Consider the following 23254-nt stretch of genomic DNA (forward strand, 5'->3'; position numbering starts at 1 on the left):
GACCCTAGAAACTATGAAACTATTTACAAACAAAACACAGTGATTTGGAGAGACCTCGTCAGACATTCATTTGGGGAGGCGCGAGCTCAGAAACAGGGGAATGGCATGTTTATGATACACTTAGTCAACAATATGCAAGGGATATAAATATGCACAAGATGATTTAAACATCACTCCTTGGCTGGAAACATTTCCCCATATATGGGACCAGGGAACAGAGTTTAGAGAGAGGAAGCATCCCTGAATAAATCACAGCTAACATGTTTGTGTCGGTAAGCAAACGCTCGCAAAAGGGTCATTAAGAAAATATTTGTGGGCAGAATTAGCTTTCGAGAGCAGTGCAGAGGGAGGCTAAGTCTGTTTTTGAGCCTTGCAGGGAAGCAGATGGATTTGCACATTAGTGTAAAAGAAAACTCAAGAAGTTGGGCTTTTTTATCTAGGAAATGTCAGGTGTGTTTATTTTTAATGCCTGCCTCTTATCAGCAATAAGCAGGATGCCTTTAAATAAAGAGTCTGCCACCCCTCTGTCTGGGGTAATTGCCGTCTGTGAGTTGTCTGCAGAGGAAATGCAGAGAACAACCAGAAAGAAGCAGCCAAAAAAGCTAGGGCAGAAATTTGGATCGGCTGCTCTGGTGTTCAGAGCAGCTGGAAATGCCTCCCTAGCTGCCCTCCTCCTGTCCCAGGTTGCTGCAAGCACAGGGAGTCTCCGTCTTGGATGTCAAAGCCTGTTCTTCGGCCACCGGAATAGCTAACCCTGGACTGCGCGAAGTGCACGGTCCCGCGACAGGGCACGGATCGAAAGCACCCTTTCTTGGCATCTCGGGGAAGGGGACCCACAGCTTGCAATGCTCCCTGCAGCCCTGGTTGACCCGGCGTGCATCCCAGGGTGCTCATCAGGGTTGTCTTCTGCACCTTGACTTCTGGCAGGACACCAGGGGGATGGGCTCAGTGGACCTAGTGGGTCACTTGGCCGTAGTGAGCAGTCCATGGGCACGCACACGCTTGTCTGACTGGATCACACACGCTGCCCGGGCTCAGCTTCATGTGGTTTCTCTTCAGTCGGCTTCTAATCGATCAAATCTATCCTGAAATCAGCTTCGTTTCGTAGAGGGAAGGCTAGCATCCGCACAGCTGACACGAGAGCTTTAGAGGCGTCCGTCTGAGCCAGCGTGACACCACGCGTGCCCGAGCCGTGTTTGGGATGCCGGCTAGAAGCGCTGCGGGCCCGCTTCTTCCCCCATCACATCTTACCTCCTTGTCTAGAGCTGTGCTGCACGGACCGGAGGGACCTGGCGTGGAGTGGTTCGGAGCCGGCTTCCGCAGAGCCGTGCCGTGGTGCAGGCCGTCAGGCCCGGGTGCGGGGCCTGCCTTTGCCAACCTGCTGTGTGACCTCTGTGTCCCTTGAGCCTGTCTCAGGCGGGAAGGCTCCCTTGACTCCATCCGAATCCTGAACAAGACCCTCCGCCGCACCCCGCCAGTGACACCGGGGTGCCCCAGTCTGATACGTCTGCTGCAGCATCCCCCATCGCCTGTGGCAGGTGCATTGCCTGCTGCCGGGGAACGCTAATGCCTTCACCGCCGGTTCCCGCCTGACCTTTGCAATTCCTCCCAGGCTCCTCTCTTCCCTCTGGTTTGGAGCACGTGTCTCTGCGGCTGGCATCAGGCCTCGCTGCAAATGCAGCAGCTCCAGGCTTTCCACCTGTTTCCTATCCAGCCGCCCGTGGTTTCTCCTGCCGCCTGCAGCCATGCCTGGCTCCGGATGGCATGAAGACCTTCTTCTTTCCCGCTCGGGGTGAGCTCGGTCCCTTCCTCTCCCCTGAGAACGGAGCTGCTCAATTGTGCAGGGCCAAGCCCATGGGGCTCTGTTTCACCCTTGCTCCGTGCACGTCCTAGCGAGCCGTGACCTGCAGGGATTTCCCGGGGCTGCGTGGATCTGGTCCTGCTGTCATTTCCCCTCACCCCATGCTCATTCCTGAACTTTTGAGCTGGAAAAACATGTCCTCGTTGGAGCTCTGCAGCTTTTGGACCTGCTTCCGTTTCCGGCCTGGCCTCTTGGTCAGTGTTTCCCCGATTTCCTCTAGGTTTTCCCAACTGCCAGCTGGGGACTGACTCAGCGGAAGCAGCAAACCCAGCTGCTTTTGGCAAGGGCTCCTGCGGGGGGGACGTGCAGCTGCGGAGGGCCTGGCTGCAGTTTAATGCATGCAGATGGGAGTAACCTCTGGCCTGCGCTTCAGCTCGGCCCTATGACCCTGACCTCCCCAAAAGCGCAGTCTCTCTAACAAGCTGTCATTATGGTGCCGGCAATGTAGAGGAAGAGAGCAGCAGCTGGGCTTAACCCATCGTTTTCCAAGGATCTTGTCATGCCCTGTGTTGCCCTGATCCCTTTTCTTTAATACCGGTTGTCTTGCACTTCTCAGTGCATTGCTGGACCCCTAGAGATATAGGGCATGCATTTGGAGGTGGCACCTGCTGCTGGCTTTTTTTCCCTCTGCGACATGCTCCCAAGACTCAGTTACCTGCACTGGTTTTTGCAGCCCAACAGCAGGATTAATAATGCATATTCACTTGTTTTGGGGAGAGTGCATGTGTCCCTGGATAGCCCACCCTTCTGGGAGTGAGGGCCCTTAGCTCTGCAAGCTGCAGAAACAAAAATGAAGGGGCTGTCTTTGCTTTGGAGAGTCGTCATCCCTTCCCACCGCTGAGGGGAGAGCATGGGGGTCTGAAGAGCTATTTATGAAGCACTCGGACAGTGGGTTCGCAACCTTTTTAATGCACGCAGATAGGAGTAACCCCTGGCCTGGGCTTCAAATCGACCTTCTCCTTCCCAAAAAGGTGGCCACTTCCTGGATAGACTTGTGCTCCCTTTGGAAAATGCTAGCTCTTAGGTTTTTTTTCTGGGCAGGGGGAAGAAAATGATGGAGCAGTTTCTCTTGCAAAGAACTCGAACCACAACTATGACTTCCTGTTTGAAATAACCGGGTTTATCTTGTGAATCTTGCTTGCAAACCAAACAGGGCTCTCATTGCCCGGTGCCCTTGAAAGGGTCTCGGGGCACCCTGGGTGAGCGTGACTGGGCTAGGAGATGCCGGAGGAGCGGGGTTATTAAGAAAGCCCAGGCTCGTTTGGTACAGACTGTGCCCTGCAAGGGCATTTGTCCAGATGCCTCGAGACTCTCGCCTCGCCTGGTGTGGTACGTGTGTGCCTCCATCTCCTGTGTCTCGCAGCTGGAGATGCAGCCAGAAATTGCCTCCATCTAGGTGGTCACTGGAGTCGATCTGAACAGCCACGTGGTGTTTATATCGCAGATCTTGGGGGTTGTGTTTTGCTGAGTGCCCCTTTCCTCCCCCAAGGTGACTGGACAAAGGCAGAGGGCAGTCGAAATGACCTTGAAGGCCCCCGAGCAGCTCTGAGAACAGCGTGGCCGTCTCCTTCCTGCATGCCCAGAGTGAATCCATTAGAGCACCGCATCTCTTGATGCTTTTTTTGCGGCCAGAGAGACCTGTGCCGGGCCTTGCTTGCTTGCCCTGCTGTTAGCTTTGTCGGCGCTCGCCTCCCTTGCGCACCGAGCCGGTGGCTGAGAAGGGGTTAATCCCACTGATGCTCTGAGCAAGTGGGAGTCCCTTTTTGGCGCAGGCTGGAGGGGGGCTTCTCTTGCATGGTAATAACATTGATGCTCCAGCTTCCCCTTCCCCCATGCCCGTGCCCAGTTGCCTTGGCTACCAAAATTAGCCCCAGCTGAGCCAGCTCCAGCCCCATTCAATTGCCTGGGAAGCCGTGTCAGGCGGCAAGCAGCATTCAAACAGCCTGTGCAGCCAGGCATGGCGGCATTGTGAGCTGTGGGGACCTGCTCGCCTTCCCAACAGCCCATGTCCCAGCCCCGGAAAAGCAGAGAGGCGGGGTGACGGCAGGAGCTGCTGGGGTGCAGCGACGAGGACCCCAGCGCTGCGGATGGAGGGGTCTGGTGAGGCTGCGAGGAAGGTGTCCGGGCGGGGGGTTTCCTGGGGTAGGTAGTGTGGCGTCCGTTCCCGGCAGCCTCGGAGGAAGGTATCATCAGGGCGACCAGGCGGGAAGCACTCTGGCCTGGATTTGCATGGTTGCCCCCTTTGCTGTCTGAGCTGGGGGTGCTCGGAGAGCATCGGCCCCATGCAGCTCTGCAGCCTGAAGGTCTGGGGGTCGGTGCAGAGGTGTCACCACTGCGGGAAACTCTCTTCCTGGGCTGTGGCTGCGGCTGGCGCGGGTTTGCGAGGGCTCTGCGGACGCCTGCGTGCTCTCTGGGGTGAATGGGAAGGCCCGGGCTTTGCATGGAGCTCACTTCCCCGTGCAACGTTTTGATTCCTACCGCAGGCCGATTGCAACTCCTGCCTGAGGGTTGCACAACTGCTCCCTGCCAAAGGGAGCGGTGTGACACAGGGCTCGTCTTCGCTTGACCTGTCCGTCAGGGGCTACACCCAAGTCCTTCGCTCGTGCGGTAGCGCTGACCTGGAGTCGGCTGGGCTGGCGGCGAGTTATCCCCGTTTGTCAGTGACGATGCCCCTCGCACCCCCCGGCTGCAGTACTAGGGGGAAGTGCTGCCCTCGAGGCTCGCCCCATCTCTGTAGGAGGCCCAAGCCCAGCGTCCAAAACCCCCAGACTTGGGGCAAGTTCATCTCCTTAACCCATTCAGGGCTGCTCTTGTCCCTGGTGGAAGTGGGTCCTTGCCTGTCGCCAGCATTTACCAGGCAGTCCGAACAGCTCTGAACCGGCTGCCCTTGGTCCTGCTGTAGCCCCAATTTGTCTGCCTTGGTGCAAATGGTAGCATTGCCCTGCCCTCGTTTAGGGGAAGAAGGCGGCTGGGACGGACAGGCCATGCCTGCTTTAATTGGGGGTTGTCGTGTGATCTCTGTGGCAAGCCCGAGCGGTAGTGTGGGTTAAATGTCACGGGTTGCTCACGTCAGAGGGGCTGAGCCACCGGGGGCTCAGAGCAAAAAATAAAAGGCCATTGAGTCCTAGCAGGGTCTTTCTGCCTAAGCAGCAAGGACAATGTTCCCCGCTGGGCATCGTGCCAGGGGCCTGGCTTTGCATTTAATCACCTCCAAGGGAGGGCCCGGGCTGCTTTCCGGCTGGGCTTTCCACCCCCTTCCCTCCACGAATCCCGCCGTGTTGCACACTGGGGCAGAGTCGGGGGGCTGCTCCTGTCCCAGCCCCCTGCCCAGCCTCTGGTCTGCCTCCGCTGGCAAACTTGGCCTTGTTTGAAGTTGCAAATGCTGGTGAGAGTGGGTAGAAGAGGTGCACCCCTGGGGTGCCGTTTTAGGAGCAGGGGTGCACTGCTACCTCTGACCTGGAGAATGACCTGCTGAGCCCTCTGAAGACAAGGGCTGTATAGGGGTTTCCCCCCCACCTTATCACGGGGTCTCACCATCAGCGAAGCCCTGTGAGATGCGGGGGGCTGGAGAAGGGTGCAGGATCCTTCCCCTCCTGCCCTAGGAATGGGTGCTGGGGGTCCCTTCTCAGCAGCTGTCTCCTCTCCTTGCATCCCCAGGAAAGCAGCTGCCCAGTCGCCCGGCGGAGCATCCGGATTCGTAGCAAGAGTGAGATGGCTTCCTCCAACCCAGCCCCGAGCCCTGCAGTAGGTACTGTACCCGCAGCCGTCTGGGTGTGGGTGGCCCTGGGGGTGTGGGCACTGCTTTCCTGGGGGGATTCCTTCTGCCCACCCCAGTTCGAGTCCTGCAGGAGCGGCTGCTGCTAATGGGCACCTTAACTTGCCTTCAGTGGGGCTTTTCTAATGCAAAGCTGCCCTCCATGCAGGCCGAGGGGGATGGACTGTCATCCTTTCCTTGCACAGCTTGTGGGATTGCACTGGGCGGCCCCGTGCAGCTGTGATGGCTCCCCCTGCACCACACACCCGCTCGCTCTCCTCTGTGCCCAGAACACCCCGGCCTGCCCGGCCCCTGACAGCAAGGTCCCAGGGATGGGCTATGGCAAGACAGGCGGGTACCGGGCTCTCGTGCATGCCGAGATGGATGGGGAGCCCCAGCAGCTGCAGTGTGTCAGCCCTGCCTCAGCAGAAGACCCCAATACCCCAAACTACAGCCTGGTGCTTTAGGGGAGGTGCACAGGTGCTGCCTCTTGGTTTTTCTATCATGTGCATAGGCGTTGAGGACAGGGACACGGCACTCGTGGTACAGACAGCAGGACCCCGTGTCATCCCAGCTGGTGCTGGTGGCTCCCTGGGGAAATCTGGTTGAATCCCAGGCCGTGCTTCGGGCTCTGTAATGGGGGCAGCCCTGGGGAGCTCCTGCCCTGCCGGAGGTACCAAGAGGAGCTTTCCCTTGTTGTGCGGTGGGGAGCGATCAAAATGCGCTGCTTGAGACCTTCGTGTACTTGTTGGGCAGGCGGCAGCAGATCGCCCAAGGAGCTGAACCTCTGTTAGCACGAGCCCTCCTTTCCTGAGCTACGGGACCAGAGTCGGGGCAGGCGCTGGATGCAGAGCATCCGTCTGATCCACGACAGACTTGTGCTGGGGGAGCGCTTCCTTCCTTTGTGCCTTTGTTGTCCCCGTGCAAGATCCGTCTGGTCCTAGTTTGGTTAGGGCACTTTGAGAGGTGCTGATAGGAAGGGCGATACGAGCTGGGGGCTGTTATTATCCTGATTATATCATCAGCATCGATAGTCAGAGGCAGTAGTAGTCTGACTTGCAGTACATGCCTTAACCATCGGAGAGCCATGCGTAGCGCGGGTGCCCCAGTGCTGGCACGTTGTCTGCTGGGGCTGGCCCCCAGAGAAAGCAGGTGAAAGATGCTCCAGCTGCTCTGGGCTGTCTTGTGCCTGTGCCCCCACCTGTGCCCACCCCTGCCTCTCCTTGCAGGGGTTGGCCTGGCGCAGGGCGCCCTGGAGGCCTCAGCCGAGGGGGAGGAAGAGCTAGGGGAGGCGTTCGATTTGGAGGAGAGCGAGGAGGAAGAGGACTCCATCGTGGGGGCGAGCAGCACTAGCACCGAGCCCAGCGTGGGAGCTACCTTGCAGGCCCCAGGCCAGAGGCATCAGTCGGGAGTGGGGGTTGAGCCCCCGGCTGCAGCCCAAGAGAGGGAGGGAGCCTCCCCGGCGGGGCAGGCACCGCTCACCGACTCCGACTCCAGCATCAGCGCCAGTGAGTAGGGCACCGGACCCATGCAAAGCCAGGGCATCCCTGCGAGGTTGATCCATCTCCCCCTGCCCCGGGGGGGATTAAACCCCATGCTGGGGGAGTCAAGCCTTTGGTTGAGGTCTCCAGTGAGCAGCTGAAGATTGGGAGATTGCCCCACTGCTAATTACAGCCACGTGATGCAAAGCTGGGTGCATCTCCTCTCAGCCAGATCTTCTTTGCCCTCCCGGGATATCCAATTTATCCTGTCCAATCTGTCCAGGAGATGGAGATGGCTCCGTTGTGTCTGTAGGTCTGCCTGGGGTGGGATGGGGCTGGGCCCATGCCACAGGAGATGCCCCCTCCCAAACCTCCACCTCCTATTGTCTCAGCCGTCCTAGGAATTGGGTGCTCACCTTCCAATTTGTACCCGGAGCTCCCCCTACAACTCGTACCGTATCCGGGTAAATGGACTCTGAGATGCTGATTTGATTTCTTTCTGCTTTTGTTTTTGACAGACTCGCTCGCAACACAGCTGCCTACAGAGTAAGTGAGTCTGGACTCGGTGAGCCAGAGCCCTTGGGCGTCTGTTGGGTGATGCCAGGAGGGGGTCTCGAAGGGCGGGGGTTGTGGGGGGAGAACGGGCATGGATCCATTAGGTTATATCAATTGATATAACCCAAGTTGTTTGCCGGGAATGGAGAGATCAACTCACGCAGTTGCTGCATCTTGTGAACCGGGGGGCAACCAAGTCCCGGGCCAGCTTGGCGTGCACTGTGTCGATCACCTCCTCTCCCCTTTCCCTGCTTGTTTCCCCAAATTCGGGCTTCAATAGCTTCCTCCCATGCTAAACTTTATGCCTAGGAAGTCAGTCTGCTGCTCTCCCAGCAGGATCCTGGGCCGTACAGAAGTGCCATTCTGCCACGCACATACATGTAAAGGTGCCTCAAATCTCTCACCTGAGCCTGGGCTCTGCAGGGTGGCTCCTCTGTATAAAGTTATAAAGTTAAGCCAGCTACCGCAAGCACGAGGGGTTGATACGGCCGGTGGGATGCTTGTCTGGGTGTGTGATGGGAAGGGCACAGGGGTGAAGACTGAGTGGGTTTTGCTTCTAGGAAACCTCTATGTGGAGTGAGGATTGGTGTTTGGGGCGTTGGCGCTGACGTCCTGGCCTGAGTGATTGGTGACCCTAATGAAGCATTTGCTGGGCTTCCCCACCATGCTGAGGGGTCAGGGGTGGATGCTGGTGTGAGCTGACCTAGACTTGCCATTCATTGGTGTTGTCTCCTCTGTATCCTTGGGGTTTTGCTTCTGCTTTCGCTGGGCTTCTCCAGATCTCAGCAGGTCGGCCATCTGATACCACCGCTGTCCCCTCCTCCCACTGAGCAAGTCATCTTGGAAGTGGGGCTGCTACTCTTCCCTGCCCCCGGGTCTCCAAAAGAGAGGCCCAGTCTGTGTCCCGCTGCTGCCCAGCTCGTGCCTGGCCAGTTGCATTTCTGGTGGGGAAGGGGTAACTGCTCCCTCTCTCCCTCCTGCAGACAGGTTTCTGAACCTCCTTCCCCCCAGAGTCAGCTCTGGCTGCACATTTCAGGCACAAAGGGTTGTAACCAGCAAGTCCTCCCCCCCGACTCCCCCTCCCCAGTAACAGAGAGCACTTCTGGATGTGATGGGGCAGGTACCAGACCCATTGCAGTGCCCTGGAGGCAGGTGCTGAGGCTTTTTGCATGCTGCTCGGAGCAGGCCGGCTCAGCCTTTGGCACTGGGGCGGCCGCACCGCTCTTGGCTGGCACGTTAAAGCTGCGTCATGTGTCACCACTTGGCTCCAACTCCAGGCTCGGTGTCTGGGCCGGAGGATCTGCAGCAGGGAGCGGCTGGAAATGGAGCTGTTTGCGTCTGGAGTTGCATTGGGATAATGGGTGTTGGGGAGGGAGGTGGCCAGGGATCCAGCACTATTCAGGTTTTTATCCCTCACTGCAGTATCTGGATGGGGTGTTGCTATACATTGTATTTGGTATGATTGCTCCAGGAGGGAGGCAGGGAGGGCAGCACCTCCTTGTACTGGGTGCTGCACCCACCTGAACAGGAGGCGGTCCCCGCCCTGGACAGTCCTAACAAACAGGGGGTGGAGGCAAAGGAACATGAAGTGACTTGTCCAAGGTCACCCAGAAAGTCTGTGGCAGAGTTGGGGCTTTACCCATCTCCGGACTTGCAACTCCCACCGTCTCCAAACTTCCCCCCGTCCTTAAACCAGACCACATCAGCTGCTTTATCTGCTGCCTGTCCTCTCCAGCTAGCCCTCAGCCTAGGCTTCCACATCTCGCTTGGCTCTTACAGTTGCACGTGGCCTATCTTGCTGGCACGGGGAAAATGCAGGGTTTTCTGTTCCAGGCTAAGCTCCAGCCCTTCCTTCCTCGTGCACTTCTGCAGGAGAAGAGGCCTTAGGATCCTGATCTCCATTTATAGCAGTAAAAACCAACCGATGAATACGGCACCTGATAATAGGACCTCTTTTACTGAGTCAGATCAGCTGCCTCAATAATATGAATGCATAATAACAATTGATTTGCACAGGGGTAGCACAGAGGAGCCAGGGTCTCTCTGTGCTGAGTGAGTACAACTCTGCTTGTAGGCAGCCAGCCCCGTCCCCTGTAACGTGGCACAGTGGCCTCCCTATCTCCACGTCCCCCTGAGCTTTGGGACCGGGGTGGTCCCATGGCAGTACGACTTTTGCATTTGAGGGCCTGTTTCAGGGGCCAGGTCTCTGCAGGGAGATGTACAGTGTCTGGGAGCGTGGCGGGGGGAGGCATACTTCGCACGCACTGTGCACAGTCTGTCACCGGAGGATCTCCGAGCACGTGATGTGTGGCAGGTCAGGATCCTTCTCCCCCTCTGCCTTGCACAGGGATCAAGTCCAAATCTGATCACACACTGGCCCAGCTTGAGAGCTGTCTGCAGCCTTCATCTCTGCTCCCCCGTCAGCACGGCTCTCAGCAGGGTTAATGCAGCCTGCCTTCTCAGCCCCATCTGTTCCTAACCACCTGGTTTGACAGCCCCAGGGCTGGGCCCTTCCCCATCCCAAGGTGATCATCATTTAGGGGAGCTGAGAGGGGCCTGAAGCTGGGCAAATCCTGCTGGAGCATGCGCTTGAAATGCATGCTCCAGGAGAGGTCCTTGCCTCTGTGAATGCATGGATCTCTCCCATAGCTTTGCCTGCAGGTATGTGCCAGGAGAGCTGCTCTGTGCCTGGCTATTTCCTGATCCAATATCATGGGGACCCTCTCAGAGCAGCAACTGCATCTCGACTTGATGCTACATCTCTGCAAGAACCTTATGGTACATTTTAGGTCTCTCTCCCCTGCAAAATATAACCTTCTGTTACTAATTTGCCCCCCCTCCCCCCTGCTATTTGGGTTCCCACACATGAGAGCAGGCTCTCTGCCTTTGGCCGAGTATCAAGCAATATGTGAGCAAATGCTTCATATGCTAAAAATGCTCACAAAGGGCCGCTCCAGAGTCCTCGCCCTGTGCTGTGAATAACCCTGCTCTCACTGGGCCCGAAGGCTTTTGATCTCGCCCACTCCCTGCTATTTATACTGTCTGTCTGCAGCTTTTGCACATCTGAACAAATTATCTGTCACTCTGAGTAGTACGGCAGTCCTGAGGTCAAGGCCCCGTGGTGTTGTAACGTGCATGGAGGCAGAGCATCTCTGCCCAGAGTAGCTTGCAGCTGGAGCAGACACTGCCGTGGGGAAGGGGAACCTGGGCAAGGTTAAGTCCCCTGGGTTTCCTGCACACACCTGTGAGGTTGGGTCTGTCCCTTGTCAACCCCTTCCCCCTAGGCCAGGGGTGGCATGTCTTATGTGACCGCAAATAATTCACGGTGGAATTGGGTTTGAAGGGTGCCAGACCCTCCTTTCCTCTATGCAAACCCCCATCTCTTGGGTGTTCCCTGCAACTTGTCACTTCTCTGTGCTGTGAAGTTGTAAAAGAGCCAGGACACCTTGTCAGGGCTCTTCTATTTGCTCAGAGAGACAAGTATGGAGTCAGAAGGAGGAATTGAGCGAAGTCCATGCCCTGTTCCTGACCCCCTGTGAGAAACCCATGCCGCAGCCTTCTTTGGGTCTCAGTTTCCTCATCTCTAAAATGGGAATAATTCTGGCCTGCTGCTTTAAAATGCACTGGGATCCTCCACTCCGTCTGTTTAAGTGAGACTGGCTAGTTGCTTTCATTTCGTCATTAACCTTCAGACTGATAGTTGCTTGGTGGCCATAAGGCAGTGACAGCCCCATCTCTAGTTAGATCAAGCTCATTAGCACTTACCGGTAGCTGGTGGTTACCCTGGAGTGTATTGGCCTCAGGGTGGGCTGCTAGTCATGACTTGCCCCCTGGGGTGGGTGACGTGTGTTGAAAGACCCCCTTTCCCTCGACCTGGTGCTGCCGTTGGTAGGGGCTGGGTCTACGTTTGGCTTGTTTTTGCAGCGGAACGAGTGTACCGTGTGAGGATGAAGTCAATTAAGCAACTATAGCTTTGTTCACAGTCCTTCCTGCACAGGCTCCATGTTGATGCCCCTGTGTTTCTGAGCCCATGCTCCTGCTGTGAGAAGCAGGAAATGCTGCCAAAAGCAGGGGCAGAAGGCCCGCTTCTGGGAGCCGGGAGAGAAGTAGTGGGGTAGAGGGGCTGGGCAGCTTGAGACGCGGATCCGTGAGCCTGCCCCTGAGCACCCTGCTTTCCTAGGTGCTTCCTTTCCCAGTCGCCGTACCCCTGCCGTTTGTGTTGCTGCAAAGAGCTGCTGGCACAGAAATAGTGTTTCACGTGGCTCTGGCTGCATAATACACGGGGCAGCTGAAGGATCAGGCACGTGATGCCCATTAGCAAGCCTGGCAAGAGGCATGTTAGAGAGAAGTGGTGGAAACTGGTGGGGCTCTTAGCCCCAGTTTTTTTCCAGGGTGATTCTCCATCGTTGGTGTAGGTGAAACGACTTTGTTTTAGGTGGCTTGGGCTATCCGCTCGCTCCTTTCGTGCAGGATTTGAATGCCCATATCCGTGCCCTTAGGTTTGCATATTGCTGCCCCTACGGATGCAGCGAGTGCTGCTGGCTGCACGGAGGCAGCTGGCAGGGCTGTCTGCACAGCTGGGCGTTGGGCACAGCGGTGTGTAGAGATGTGCGAACTTCTGTTGCTTTCCAGCCCAGCCAGACCAAGTGGGGCACGATGGATAGATATTCTGCCTTCTCGCCATCGGCGCTGCTGGGAATAAATCAGAGGAGCCTGGGTGCTCTCAGGACACAGCTCGGCTACTCGCTGGTTTTGGAGGTATCTTTTCTTCCCACCAGTCAGCCGGTATCCCCCACCTCTGGGGCTCTCCCCGTGTCGGCGCCTCCCAGCTTCTCCCTCATCTTTCTCAGCGCTTGCGTTTCACATGGCGAGGCCGACCCTGGCGCTGGATGGGCAATGGGCAGCGATGCTGGAGGCTAGGGGTGAAAGGAGCATTATGGAGCATGCTTCGCTTCTCCTGGTTAACACCCGGGGTGCGACTCCTGGATTCAGACCCAGGTTAGTCATCCCACAGGATGTTGTTCTCTCGGGACACTTATCCAGCACATTAATTCTGTCCCTGCTAGGGCTGGGTCTAAATTGCAAGGCTTGGCTTCGGCACTGATCTCTCGCAGACTTTTAGCACGCTGGGGACGGGGATTTCTCCCTTCAGGAGGTGCAAGAAGAGCATGTGCTGGGCTTCAGGCCTGCAGACTGCATGGTCCTTTCTGAGCCGTGGGGCATTGGGCTCCTGGAAGAGGGTCAGAGGTACAAAAAAGGCGAGTCTGGCTTGGGAGGGAAGATCGTGCCTAAATCCTGACCCCTAATGGCAACCAGACTGAAATGGCCCTTGACTGACGCTGGATTTGCTTTCTGCTGTTGTAAAGATTTAAGTTTCCGTTGTGGGCAAATGTCTTGTTTCTTAAAAGCAGTGCTAACTGTGTAGGAGCTCAGAGAGCATTCCTAGTTTGTAGCATTCATCAACGTTCATAGAGGTACAGGGGTGGGGGCTGCATTTAAGGACGCCGTAAATGAGCTGCATCAGGCTGCACAGCGTGGTGGAGAGAGGAGGACTCGGCGGCTCAGCATGCAGCACTTTCCTGTGCCACCTTGCAGATGCAGCTCAGGAAGTCGCATGCCCTTGTTTTTGGTTCGAAGTGGGCACGCAGCGTGCGGTTATGCCACCCCGGGAAAACACGGCGTTTCTTTTCCTTTCCAAGGGGGCCGGGAGTGCTCCCCCGGTGCAGCGCGAGTGTCAGGATATGGATGGGGCAGCAAGGTGGGGACTTGGCAGGTGAGAGAGAGCTGCTGTCGAACATGCTTTATGCGTGGGTGTTACTGCAGTAGTGCCCGCGGTCCCTGCTGAGGACAGGTCCCCGGTTTCTGAGACGGTGGCAGAGCTGCAGCGTTTCCCCTTGATGCAGCCGTGTCCTACCGAGGGCAAAGGGAAGCACAGCTACGGAGAGGAGAGGAGTGATGACTTGCCCTGGGTCACTCAGCCTAGGCCTGCAGAGTCCTGGCTCCTTCCGTCTGCTCCCAAATTGGGGTTAGCACCACGCAGCGCAGCCGCGAGGCTGCACGCCAGCATCCTGGCACCTCTCTCCAGTCCCGGCGTCTCCAGAGCCTCCTGCCTGAGCAGCTCCATCAATCCTCACAAATGTGTTGCTCTCCCTCCTCCTGCCAAGAAGTGCTGTTACAGCCTACCGAGGGAGCAGACCTCCGCGGAGGGAGGCGAGGCGGCTGCGCAGCGGGTCCGGCTGTCAGCGCGACGATGCCCCGTGGTCCCGGCGGCGTTGCGACACGCAGGGAGGATGCAGCCGGGGAGAGGGAAGCGGGAGTGAGTTTGCTCTCGCCCAGTCAGCACAGCCGCGCGCCTTCGACGCGGGAGAGGAACCGGCGGGGCTGGGGAGGCAGAGGAGCGGCTGCCTGGAGCTACAAGGACATCGCCTCCACGCCAGGCAGGAGCGAGGGCGACCGCGGGGGGCGGTGGGCGCTGGGGGTGTCCCAGGAGGTGGGGTGGGGGCTGCGTTTTTCCTGAGAGGGGCGGAGCACTTGGCTTTAAAGGTACAAGAGGTGGGGGGGGCCGCTGGCGGGGGGCAGCAGGATGCTGGGGTACAGCAGGTGCCCACACCGAGCTGCCTTTCCCTGGCTGGGGCAGGACTAGCTCCTTGCTCATTTACCAGGGTCTTGAAAGGAGGCATGGAGAAGACTGAGCCCCACCCTTGCAGGCCTGTCATGCCTACAGCAGAAATTTGGGGTGAGCAAGGGAGGGAGAGGGGAGCAGCCGGGCACGTGTAGGTCTCAGTCTTTCCCGCTCTGAAGGAAGACCCCCCCCCCCCCATTGCTCCAGCCAGGGCGCCAGGCTCAAAGGAGGGAGCTTGGTGACTTCAGACCGGCTCCTCAGCTACATGAGCTGCGTGGGTCTCCCCGGCAGGCCAGACCCACCCCTGGGGGGACAGGGAGCCTTCAGCCTGCACAGGAGCAGGTGCTGGTGCACTGCTGCCCACCCATCTGCCTGCCGGCGGGGGCTAGCCCCCCGTACAGGTGAGGCCTGACTGCCTCGGGTCCCCCGGGCTGCCCCCAGACCCGGCACGTGAGCCGGGGACGTAAGGCGACGCGGTGGACATCCCCTTTGGTTATGCGCTTGCACCACGATGGGGAATTGAGCCCTTCCATCCGCTCCTATGGAGAGCGATGCCGACTGGCTTCTGAGGTTGCTGTAGGGCCGCAGACAGTCACAACACCGTGCTGTTGTGATGCTTCGTAGCTGAAGGGAGCCTCGCCTCTTCCCCCAGGGTAGATCTGCCTGGCCGAGTCGGGCTCCTGCAGGGCTGGGGGGAGAGGATCGCTCCCCGAGGAAGGCTGGGAGGATGCAGGGTCCCCCGGGCACCATCAACCCCTGCGTCATCTCATCACTATTCTCGCACGGTCTCTGTTCGTCCCAGCCTCAACCCTCTCCAGTGGCGAGATTTCAAACCCGGCTCCCCTTTGAGTGCTAATGGGACTTGCACAGACCCTTAAAACACTCTCAAGCCCTGTTGTGCTGGCTGGTGAAGCTGGCGTGCTTGGCAAATGTATGGTTGCAGCTGGCATGCCCTGCCAGGGCCTAGAGCTGAGTCTCCTGGAGGGTAGCGAATGCCAGTGGCAGTCTTTTATAAGGAATGGGGTTTGTGCCTAGTTTTTGGCCTTGCACTCAAGCTGTGTTAGGACAGAGACCAAAACTCAGTTCTTCTGAGTGCCAGTCCGGTGCTTTAGCTGGTATCCATCCTCCATGAGGCATGATGTATGGCCACTGTGGTGGTTCCTGGCCATAAAAGGGACCTGCTTTCTTGGTCCTATCTGAAGTGTATGCTAAGACCTTTCCTGCCCACCTTGGAAAATTAGCTTCCCCACGTTGAAGCGAAATAGCTTCACAGGAGACTGGCAAGTGCTTGGTGGCGGGGGCTGCCTCGGTGGCACATTTGTACAGACCTAGCACGGATAAAGATGGCGCGTGAGACTCAATTTGGAAGAGACACAGACAGGTCCTGCCCCGAGGAGCTAACGAGCCGCGGGAGAGGAACAGGGTTGATTTATCGTGGGGGGAGAGAGTGCATTGGAGGAGGTAAGGAGAGTAAAGCAACACGTCGGTGGGCAGAGAATTAGGCAAGTGGAGGGAAACTGCTGCCACGTGGGTCTGTCAGGAGCAGCGGTGGCAGCGTGGTAGAGGCAGGCGTGCAGCCGAGATCTGCCGTGTAGCTCCAAGCCTCTGGTGCGGCACATCTAGGAGCCAAGCATGCTTGTGGGGACATGTGTAACAAGCTGCCCTGGGGCCCTCAGTGGGCTTGAACCCAGGCCCTTTGGAGCATGAGGAGCGACGCTCTCCACTGGAAGCAGGAACAGGCTCGTTTAACCTTTGTGGGGAGCTGGTGTGTCTACACTGTAGGCAGAGGCCAGCTCGGACACCAGTAACAGTGAAGCCGCTGCAGGGCTAATGGGCTGGCCAAGCTCACAACAAGGGTCTCAGGTGGCCTGTGCTGAATTTGCATTGCTGTGCTTCCCTGCTACCAACCTAGACGGTGCCCCCCCTTCAGCTGGGTACCCCCAGGCTGCAGTCTCCGTGCAGCACCTGTGCCCTCGTGTGGGCTGTGCATGCTGGTGGAGCTGGCAGTGCTTGCTGCCCGGCCTGCCCGGCTACCACACCGCTTGCGTGAGCGGTGCTTGCTCTGAAGAGGCCCCGAGGCTGCTGGATTTGCTCCTGTCCAGCTTCAGCCAGCCCCCTGCTAACTCAGCCTGACCCGGCGCTTTGCTTTTCTGCTCCAGGCTCCTCTCGGTGGTCAGCAATGGAGATGTGGTGGGCAGCTCCCAGCCGAGGACCCGCACCTTCAGCTGGAAGAGGAAAAGCTCCCGGCGAGGTAGGGGCCAGATTCCTGCGTGGACTCATGGGTGGAGAGCGCCGCACCTTCCTTGATACGGAGCATCCGTAGGGGAGCTGGCAAGGCTTTTCCCATCCCTTTTCCTCTTCCCCTTGGGTGGTAAACAGGCAACAGTCCTCGGGATAGGAGGGCTATGGGGCATCTCTGGGACTGGGACTCGCGGGTGGGGCAATGACTCAGGGCCTAGATGCTTCATACCATTTAACTTCCCAACTGGATGTACTTTATGCTGGTATCTGGAGAGGAGAGATGACCAGCTCTCGCGGAGGTAGCTGTCCACTCCTTGGTTATGTTGGAGCAAACGTACCCCCGGACCCTTGGACGTCTCGGTGTTACTTTGCCTGGAAGAAGGTGTTGAGGGCTCAGTGGGTGAAAATGGGGAAGGGTCTGAGCCCAGAGGCTAGTCTCTATTTAGGTATCCAGGTTGTAGCCATATTGGTCTAGAGGAAAAAGCATTCAGGACTCATGGTTGAGGTGATATCTGTTATTAGACCAACTGGATTGTTGCAAAAATTCAAGAATTATTATTTATTTATTTATTTTGGGGTGCAAAAATCTAGTTGGTCTAATAAAAGATATCACCTCTACCATGAGTCCTGAATATTTTAGTCTTTATTTAGGGCAGTTTGGGGCTTAGATCATGTGGGGCTTGATCTCTCTCCCTCTCTGCCGAGTTGGAAGGCCCTCACCTGAGCACATCTGACTTGGCAGCTCCAGCCCCCCACTTATCAGAAAGGAGACGGAGCCAAGCTGTAAAACCTAGATACAGAGCTGGAGTAATCCTTGCAGAGGGGTCTGACACAAGGGTTGCGTTTAGTGTTAGCAAGATACTGTTCCCCCTGGCATTGAAAAAGCACTGAGAGCAGCGTGCTGAAAAATCAGGTGTTCATCCAAGGCTGAGCCATCTCCATGTCCTGGGTGCTGCGCACGCCCCAGCGAGGCCGTCCCTGCCCCGGGGCCGATGATCTAACAGGACAAGGGAGGGAGATGAGTCACAGGGAGGTGAAAGAGCTTGGCTGTCAGAGGCAGGAGCAGGTCTCGGGGCTCCTGCCTCCCCATCCAGCGCCTTCCCCATCACGCCGCGCAGGCTCCTGGCAGCTGGGAGGACAAGTCGGATGCAGAAGGAGCTCTTACATGGGTTCCTCTCGCTGGCGGCGTGGGCTTAGCATGTCCTCTGCTCCTGCTTCTAGGCGACCGTTTTGAGTTTCCGGCACTGGAGGAAGATGTGATCTACGATGACGTCCCCTGTGAAAACCTGGACTCGGATCAGTACGGTATGAAACCTCCCCAAATGCTCCCTCTTTCTCAGCTTACCCCCTCCCCTTCTCCTGTCCACCCTCTCATCACTAAAATGGTCCCATATCTCCGGGTCTTGGTGCCCTGATGAGGGTGCTGCCAAGTGGGCAAGGTGGTGTCTTATGTCTGGGGAAAGGGAGGCAGAGGGAAGGGAAGTGGCTTGTCTCGTGTTCGGAGGATCCCACATCTCTGCTGGGGTCCTGACTCCCAGCCCATCCCCTCTCCTTCAGACTCTGCTTTAGCGCTGTTGGCTTCCTTCAGCCGCGTGGTGCCTGGTCGGTCCCTCCGGAGGCAGGGCCCGCAGCACGTGTAGGCTGGCATAGCTCGGACTTGTGCAAAGCCAGGCCGGCTCGCTTCCGGCGGGACGAGGGAGTCCTCGGGGTCTCCAGAGGTGGTGATTCACTCTGGAGGAAGAGGCTGTTGGCTGTGGATGGGAGGTGGAAACAGCCGTTGGGGATCTGCACCGCTTTGGAGAGATGCGTGTGGGATGGAGCCATTGGCTTTTTCATGCCATTAATATAATGCAGCGCTGGGTCTGTACCGGCAGCCAGCAGGAGCTGGATGGACCCAGCTGGAGCCCATCTGCGGCGTGAGGGCTCTCTGGGTTGTGTACGTGGCCTGGGGGCGAGGAACGGCTGCAAGGATGGAGGATGCCTGGTCTTGGAGCGACAGTGGACGGGGGCTGATGTGCTAAGATGAGCCATGACACTAGTCCCATCCCACCCCCAAAAGGGATTTTCCAGGACCGTGGGTCGAGCGCTGTCTCGCTCCGGGTGCAGATGGCTCCCAGACCTTTGCCACCACCGCTCAGAGCATCATCCAGCGGTAATGAGGCTGGGGTGAGTCCGCAAGGCAAAGGTGGAAGCAGGGCTTGGCACTGATGCTGGGGCCTGCAGCTGGCTGAGAGCTGAAAGGCGAGAGGGAGAGGAAATGCACCCTCAGCACTTCTGGCTTGCACAGGTGGAGATGCCCTTCACATGCATCCTGTCCCCCTTGCTCGCATCCTGAGGACCCCAGCTCCGGAGGCTCCAGCGGGTCTGCTCCCGGGCAGGGGCAGGGAGACAGCTTGTCAGACGGCTCCATCGGCCCCTCCCCAGGTTAGCGCCGCCCTGCCTGCCCAGCCTCGTCTCGTTAAGCTCACAGAACAAGCTGGGGATGGATGTGGGCTAACCAGCTGCTCCGCGGTAAAGATTTTGGTGTCGGATGGTCCCCGTCAGCTGCCGAGCTGGAGCTGACCTTGCAGATCTCCCTCTTCGGTTTCCAGGTGCGTCTTGTCTCCTGCTAACAGGAATTCGCCCTGCCGCTGCCCCTGCCGAAGAGCCAGCCTGAGTCTCCGCACCAGCGAACTTGCTGATACAGGATCTTCTGCCTCTGGTTAAACAGCACTTGCTGGAGGAGGAGGGGGCGATCCCAGGCAGCCCGCGCCAGATGCTCAGAGCAGCGTAGTTATACCTCGTCCTTGAATCGTTGCATGCAGCTTGCCGTCCAGCAAGCTGCTCTGTAGGCCCCTCCGCCACCCAGAGCTCCCTCATTTGGCACATGCATCCTCTTCTCATCCAAATGCCGCTGGCCCAAAGCTGGCTTGTCTTCACAAAAGCTTGAGCTAAACTGGCAGAGGCTGGACGAGAGCCGTTCTTGGGATGCCTCTTGTGCCAGCTTGCTCTACATACCTGGCTGTGAGGGGCGTCTGGGTCCCAAGAGGCTGGCACCTGGGGCACCTGTACTCGCCTTAGGGTCTAATGAGGCACGTGGATGAGATTGTAGAGATTTGCATTTGCTTCTGGGCTCTGCCACAGATGCTCTGGGTGGTCTTGGGCAAGTTACCTAACCTTTGTGCCGTGTGCCTTGGTTGTCAAAGGAGTGATAATATAATATTGCAGCTTTTGTCTGTTCAGGTGTGGGGGGCAGCCTGTGTTTGGCACGGGTCTTGTACGGTACGGCTCCGGTCTTGGTAAAGGCCCCTAGGTGCTGGCTTTGCCCCTCCAGTGTGAGGCTCAGTGGGTGGGAAGGCTATCGTGGCTGCTCTTTCTTTGTGCCTCTGTGTCTGGCTGCACCGGATACCTTCCCAATCTTTTAGGGAGTTGTTTATCTGCATTTAAAAATAGTCCGGTGACTGCAAACCCATGCTGGATGTCAGCTTAGCATTCCTGTCCGCCCTCATTCCTTCCAGCGCATCTCTTCCTCCTGCCGGGCTGCAGACGGAGGCCGGGTCCCTCCCTAGCCCCTGGCACAGATGTTCCAGCCGTGGAAAAACCCCAGCTGTTTCCCTTAAGCTAGAAAACTGAGAGCCCATCATTATCCCAGAGTACAGGGAGCATGTTGTATTGGGTGCATGTCAGGCCTGATGCCGGTTTTGGTCTTCCTCCATCTCTCCTCCTCTCCCGCATGGTGGAGCCCGCTCTCAAGACCCTAATGGAGGTGGAGGACCCTGAGTGCAAGGAGCCCGTGCACCTGGCAGTGTCTTTGCTGCTGGAAGTTGCACTCAGCTGACCCTGGCGAGTGTGACGCTGCAGTAATTTGGGGCGTCTTTTTGTCCTGTCTGCACGATCCCCAGTGCAGCGTGGTCCCGGTCGCTGGAGTTCAACCAGCACAAAACACTGATAGTTTAAACCAGTGCATTCGGTGTCACTCACTGTAGAGGGACTGCCCAGCGCTGCCCAGGCCGGGTGGTCAGGACTCGGCCGTAAGTCGTAATACCTGCCATCTCAGCCTTTTCCCGTGTTAACAGGCCTCTGGGCTCCCACTCGCTGTTTGTAAAGGCAGGATAAGGAGCCTTCCTTTGTCTGGCTGCTCTATTGAGCTTGCAATGTCTTTGGGCCGGGGGAGTGTTTCTTACTGATTTGCTGGTAGAGCGCTCAGTGCAGTGGCATCTCCCTCCTGTCACAATGGTCTCATCATGATAATTAATAATAATAATGGTAATGATACGCCTCTCCCGAGATGGAAATGATGCTTTTCCTGCCTCCTCCCCCTGCCCAAGAGGCTTCCCCGCCCCGGGCTCTGCAGACTTATCATCACTTATTAGGCTCCATCTGCAGTAGCTACAGCTTTTCCACCCCAAGAAGAGAACGAATCTGCGTAATTGTGGCGGTGGAGTGCCCTCTGCTGTCGAGCACGCACACGCCCGCTCCCGTGGCACAGCACGGCGTCCTGCAGTTGTGCAGCTATCATTGTTTGAGTGGGGGGGACCCTTGGTTTTGTTTCTTTGTGCAGCCTTCAGCATTGCTCCTGGTGAGCTCTCTGCATGTAGAGGGGGGACTGCCCTACCTGGGCCTAACCCCCGTTCAGCACACCTACCTCTCTCATTAAGTTTCTTACTGCACCCCTTTGGTATGGAGGCCCATCTAGGCAACTCGGGAGCCTTTTTGGGTGCAAATCACTCCCACCCTGATCCATCCTTGGGGTACGTTGTGTGGCTGCTTGAGGCATGGGTGTTAAGAGGACAACCCACCTGCTCCACCCCACACTGCCTTAATGCAAGCCCTGCAGGTGCTGGCATGAACAGGCAAGAAAAGACCACTGGACCAGCTTGTTCCCCTCCACTTCTTTCCCCTCCACCCCTGCTGCCTGTAGGGCTGTTCCCCTACACTACATATCAGTCCTGTGTCCATGGATCCATTTAACGGCGGTTAGGAGATTCTCTTTGGTTTTGCCTGGGCATGATTTGCCAGCGTCTGTACCCATAGACCAGGAGCCTGTCCTAGGTCTGGAGTTTGTCTCCCAAGGGAAGGGAGTATAGTGCGAGCCTAGCTGTTGGTCAGTCCCAGTGGGAGCTCTGTAGCCAGATGTGGGAGGCACAGACACTGAGGCATTTAGGATGCATCTACACATGCACTTTAATGTGCATTAGCCTATTTTAATGCGCATTAAAGCATCATGTAAAAACTTAATGTGCATTAAAATAAACTAATGCACATTAAGCCTCACTTAAAAAGCATGCACTTTAGTTCATGCTTATTAAGGCAGGCTAGTACACATTTCCCAAGTACCTTGCAATATAGGTACTAGATTTTAATGCGCATTAACTGAAGTGCATTCATGCACATGTAGACATGCCCATAGTGTTGAACTGCATCCATGCAGAGAGTGCCTGATGAAATGCCTCCCTGCGTGCCTTTGCCAATGGTGCGGTGGTCTCTCCCCCTCCAGGGACAGACAGAAACCTGATTTACGAGGACGTGCATCGGGAGGAGGGGCAGCGAGACACCCAGGATCTAGGCTGGAGCTCCAGCGAGTTCGAGAGCTACAGCGAAGACTCCAGTGAAGAGATCAAACCCGAGGCTGGGCCTGCCAAGCTAAGAGCATCCTTCCAGCCAAAGGTAACAGGCAGGTAGCATGCCCCTGTCCTGGATGGGGTTGGGACTGGAAGGGCAAAATGGCTTATCAACCCCTGTGTGACAGCTCTCCTTCATGGGCAAGGGGTGGGGGCATCGACCGCCCAACCTGGAGCAGCACAACGGGGTTGGATTTCCTCGGCTGTATCGAGCTGTGTTGGCTTGGGAATTGAGGAGCTTTCTAGCCTGGCTTTGTGTCCCTGCAGCTCCAGCAATCCCTGTGCATGGAGGGGGGTGAGGTTTTGGGAGCTCCGCAGCGTCCCAGAGACGGGAAGCAATTCTGGACTAGGACCCCCGGGCTCTTCCCCCAGGTTTGTCCTCGGTGCCCCAGCAGGCCAGAGGCAAAGCTGGGGAATGAACCCAGGAGTCCCAGGGTGCTGAGGTCTTCTGAATAAAAGAGCACTGTTTTTCGAGCGGATGGAGTGTTATCTGGGAGGAAATGGCTTGATTGGTGGGGGGGGGTGTTGTGCGTGCACATGTTAAACACTAGTCCAGACAAACTGAACTGGGATAGAAAATGAGTTGGTCTTGAGGAGGCCACTGCTGTCCCCGATTTAACGGAGAGTCTGGCAGGGCAGATGCTGAGCTGCACTTCCTAAGAGATGGAGGCTTGCTGGCATGTCCCCTGCTGCCTTGCGGGAGCTCTCAGCCCCTCCGCGGTGCGGCCAGCTCCAGCCATCCAGGGTGATGGCAACTGGGTCCAGCTGGCTGCAGGGCGTGAGGCCCACGGAGGTGCCCGTGTGCCCGGGGTGGCAAGTATCCTACCCGTGCAGCTGTGGGAGGGGATGTCCCAGGGGCTTGGTGTCTGGTGGTCTTTTCTTCGTAGCTGGTCCCTGCAAAACTCCTTGAACCGACTGACCAATACCACTTCTCTTGCTGTGGGCCCGGCATCCTTCAGAGCACTCCTAGGCCCCTCGGGGTTGTCTGGTGCATTGCAGACGCCCCCAGGAAAGCTGCTGGGCATGAGATACTCCCCTGCACTGACCAGTGCATCGGCTCTCTTGGGTCTGGCATGTTGGTTTCTTGAAGGGGGCAAGTGAGGTTTTGGGAAAGGAGAGGAGCATGGACCCTGACCCTCT

At 57.4% G+C, this 23254-nt stretch overlaps 1 protein-coding gene across 5 annotated transcripts in view; it reads left to right on the forward strand.

Annotated features, from left to right (window-relative positions):
• Positions 1-23254, forward strand: part of ARHGEF10L (Rho guanine nucleotide exchange factor 10 like) — a 116026-nt gene that overhangs the window by 18770 nt on the left and 74002 nt on the right. For all 5 annotated transcript variants that reach the window (XM_019541473.1, XM_019541475.1, XM_019541476.1 and 2 more), the window contains exons 2-7: positions 5519-5609; positions 6845-7123; positions 7615-7642; positions 16433-16524; positions 17736-17819; positions 21991-22160. In XM_019541473.1, coding sequence (XP_019397018.1) covers positions 5573-5609; positions 6845-7123; positions 7615-7642; positions 16433-16524; positions 17736-17819; positions 21991-22160 — 690 coding nt within the window. In that variant the 5' untranslated portion in view covers positions 5519-5572. The remainder of the gene's footprint in view (positions 1-5518; positions 5610-6844; positions 7124-7614; positions 7643-16432; positions 16525-17735; positions 17820-21990; positions 22161-23254) is intronic.

Source organism: Crocodylus porosus, unplaced genomic scaffold (genome assembly GCF_001723895.1).
Source record: "Crocodylus porosus isolate Cpor-Errol unplaced genomic scaffold, CroPor_comp1, whole genome shotgun sequence".
NCBI lineage: Eukaryota > Metazoa > Chordata > Crocodylia > Crocodylidae > Crocodylus > Crocodylus porosus.